This window comes from Alligator sinensis, unplaced genomic scaffold, assembly GCF_000455745.1.
Source record: "Alligator sinensis unplaced genomic scaffold, ASM45574v1 scaffold1032_1, whole genome shotgun sequence".
Classification (NCBI taxonomy): Eukaryota; Metazoa; Chordata; order Crocodylia; family Alligatoridae; genus Alligator; species Alligator sinensis.
In genome coordinates this window covers 669,269-672,813 of record NW_005842450.1, presented here as the reverse complement: position 1 = coordinate 672,813, position 3,545 = coordinate 669,269, and the positions used below count along the sequence as shown (strand labels likewise).

Genomic DNA, 3,545 nt, shown 5'->3' with positions numbered 1-3,545 from the left:
AGCAGGAAAGGGATTAAATAGGAGGGAAGAATGCTGAGCTGATTTAAATCTGGCGTCCTGGTACACCACGGTCGTTTCAGGATTGTGGGAGGCTTTTTTTATGGCTTCTTCCTGCCCTCTGTACTTGAACGTGAGCTGGGAACCGCCCCCTTTGTTTTTAATGCCTGAAGAACTTTTGTATTGTACGTGTGTAATTGCAACATAGAGGTTATCAGGGAGGAACCTGGAGGTTTTGACAGACGAGTAGGATGCAGATGAGTTGATGGCTCCTAGAGGTGTAGGAGGCAAGGGTTGGTTTTGGATTTTTTTTCTGTCAAGTTAGAGGCAGTTGAGTCAGATTTTACACTGGAGAGGGAATATTTGTGGTGGTGAAAGAGCATAGTACCCCAGCAACAAAATCCTCGACACCAAGAGTGCCTGCATCTGCCTGCTCCAGCGTCAGCCACTACTGTGAACATCTGCGCATAAGCGTGTCAGCTAAAATGATAAGTAGTGTATTTCTGTTAAATGTAATCACCAGTTGGTTTCAAAGTTAATGCCCCTTCGGAGCTGTTTTATTCTTAGCGGCATAGTTTCAGGTCTGCCGGCTTGGGAAGACATCTCTGCATTGATTCGTGCTCTGTTCGCATTGAAGGGTTTGCAATGAGAAGGGCAAGCAGTGTGAGCACGAGTGTACTCTTTTGTGTGTGACAGCTTACATTCTGCGGGCTGAGTTTTTGACAGACAGTAGATTCCATGTCACCTCTCTTGGCTGCTGAAATGCAGAATGTATGGGGTGCTGGGTATGACAGCTGAAAGCTAAAAAAAAAAAAAAATGGTTTGGGGGGTTTATCTTAGAATCCCAGCAGCTATGAAAGCCCCATTAAAGATTTATTATGCTTATAGAAGGTGACTTAGAAATCTAACAAAGAAAAAGGAAAGGCTTTGTGGGCACCTCTCCAAGCACCTCCTTTTCTTTTACGAGTTTACAAGATGAGTGTTAAATCCATGTGGCATGATCTTCCTGGTGACATAGCCCATAGATAGCATAGTGCCAGTTCAGTCTGAATCCTGACTCGGGAGTGTCAGAACTCAGATTTTATTCTCTCCAGAATCCAGTATATGTGTATTTTATTTCCAAAGAAACCTACAATCTGTCTGAGTGTTTTGTGCAACTAAAAATGCAGGCAGTTAAAGCTTAGAGTGCCTAAATGATATTGTCTGTTTGTCCCTTGTCCTTTTGTGGGGTTCTGTGACCTTCCATTTCTGAGCAACGTAAGAGATGTGGAGGAAGGCTGCGGCAGCAGCATTAGGTCTGTGTAACTGTTTCATGCTCCTCCTTGAAATGAAGTGAGCTGTGCCAAGAAGAGTATTGGTAAGGGTGTGGCTCTGAAAACTCTCTGTTGTAAAAATGAAAAGCATTAGTAACAAGAGGTAGCTTAAGCAAGAAGCAGCTTTCCCAATATATGTACGATAGCTCAGAGCTGTCTTGAATTTTGTTGGTGAATTGAAGCCCTTGCAATAAACACTGCCTGGCTTTATGAGAAGAGGCTCTAAATTGCATTTTAAAGCCTGTAGCTAGCAGCATAAGCACCAGATAAAGTGACTTGCCTGTGCACTTACACATTTGAAGCTGAAGTGGTGGGATTACAACATAAAGCTAACACTTTTTAATTGATTGTTTTAAGCCTGACTCTAGAAACTGATTGTAATGAGTTGAATCTATGAACAAAACCTTAAACCACCAGAACATTTCTAATTTTGTGAAACAGGAGCAGGTAAAGGAAGTATTTTACCAACTTCAGAGACATTTTTTAAAGCTTTTTTGCAACATGTTTCATATATATTAATGAACATGTAAGTGTCTATAAGGTCATATTTTCTCAGGAAGATTCAGACTTTTAGCAGTGCTTATCTTGTACGTTATTTGTATGCTTCAGAATCCCGCAGAGTGGACACAAACTCCTGCAAAAGTGCACGAGTTCACTTTGTGGTTTTGCACAAGATCAGCATATGCTGAAAACTATTTACATTTCCTCACTTTGTTTCCTTGTAGGCTTTTAGTACCCCTGACCTTCCTGCATCATTCATCAACCAAATCGCCCAGCCACTGACCTCTCATTATGTCCAAGTTAAAGAGCTCTGAGTCCGTCAGGGTCGTGGTGCGATGCCGTCCAATGAATGGCAAAGAGAAGGCAGCTTCGTATGACAAGGTTGTGGATGTGGATGTCAAATTGGGGCAAGTATCGGTGAAGAATCCCAGGGGAACATCTCACGAACTGCCTAAAATGTTCACATTCGATTCTGTCTATGACTGGAACTCCAAGCAGGTTGAACTCTATGATGAAACTTTCAGACCTCTGGTGGACTCTGTTCTGCAGGGGTTCAATGGGACTATTTTTGCATATGGGCAGACTGGGACAGGGAAAACGTACACAATGGAAGGAATACGTGGTGATCCTGAAAAAAGAGGAGTCATCCCCAATTCATTTGACCACATCTTCACCCACATCTCTAGATCTCAGAACCAGCAATACCTAGTTAGGGCTTCTTATTTGGAAATATACCAAGAAGAAATAAGAGACTTATTATCAAAGGATCAGTCCAAAAGGCTGGAGCTGAAAGAAAGACCAGACACTGGTGTGTATGTGAAAGATTTGTCCTCTTTTGTCACAAAGAGTGTCAAAGAGATAGAACATGTCATGAATGTGGGGAACCAAAACCGCTCTGTTGGTGCTACTAACATGAATGAGCATAGCTCCCGTTCCCATGCCATTTTTGTGATCACTATTGAGTGCAGCGAGTTGGGACTTGATGGGGAAAATCACATCCGTGTAGGAAAACTCAACCTGGTGGACCTTGCAGGTAGTGAACGCCAAGCCAAGACTGGAGCCCAGGGAGAAAGGTTGAAGGAAGCTACCAAGATTAACCTCTCCCTTTCAGCTTTAGGCAACGTTATATCTGCCCTGGTTGATGGCAAAAGCACTCACATTCCATACCGGGACTCAAAACTTACAAGGCTGCTTCAAGACTCGCTAGGTGGCAATGCCAAAACTGTGATGGTAGCCAACATAGGCCCTGCCTCTTACAACGTAGAGGAAACTCTTACTACTCTACGATATGCCAACCGTGCCAAAAATATCAAGAACAAACCAAGAGTGAACGAAGATCCCAAGGATGCACTGCTACGAGAATTCCAGGAAGAAATTGCTCGGCTCAAGGCACAGCTGGAAAAACGATCTGTTGGCAAAAGAAAGAAAAGGGAAAGGAGAAGAGAGGGTGGGGAAGAGGAAGAGGATGATGATGATGATGCAGAAGAGGGTGAGGATGAAGGTGATGATAAAGAAGACTACTGGAGAGAGCAGCAAGAAAAGCTGGAGATTGAAAAGAAAGCCATTGTGGAGGATCACAGCTTGGTGGCTGAAGACAAGATGAGACTGCTGAAAGAGAAGGAAAAGAAAATGGAAGACCTGAAGCGAGAGAAGGAAGCAACTGAAATGCTGGGTGCCAAAATCAAGGTATGGTACTTCCGGCTAGAATCTTTGAAGGAATTCCCTGGACGCAGG

At 43.4% G+C, this 3,545-nt stretch overlaps 1 protein-coding gene across 7 annotated transcripts in view; it reads left to right on the top strand.

The window, feature by feature from the left end:
• Positions 1-3,545, top strand: part of KIF3B (kinesin family member 3B) — a 14,029-nt gene that overhangs the window by 2,782 nt on the left and 7,702 nt on the right. For 4 of the 7 annotated variants that reach the window (XM_025212199.1, XM_006030486.3, XM_025212201.1 and 1 more), the window contains one exon: positions 2,036-3,497. In XM_025212199.1, the coding sequence (XP_025067984.1) occupies positions 2,103-3,497 (1,395 nt within the window). In that variant the 5' untranslated portion in view covers positions 2,036-2,102. Of the gene's footprint in view, positions 1-29; positions 1,355-2,035; positions 3,498-3,545 lie in introns of those variants that run through there. The other 3 variants (XR_003095688.1, XR_003095687.1, XM_025212202.1) reach the window with 2 other exon arrangements.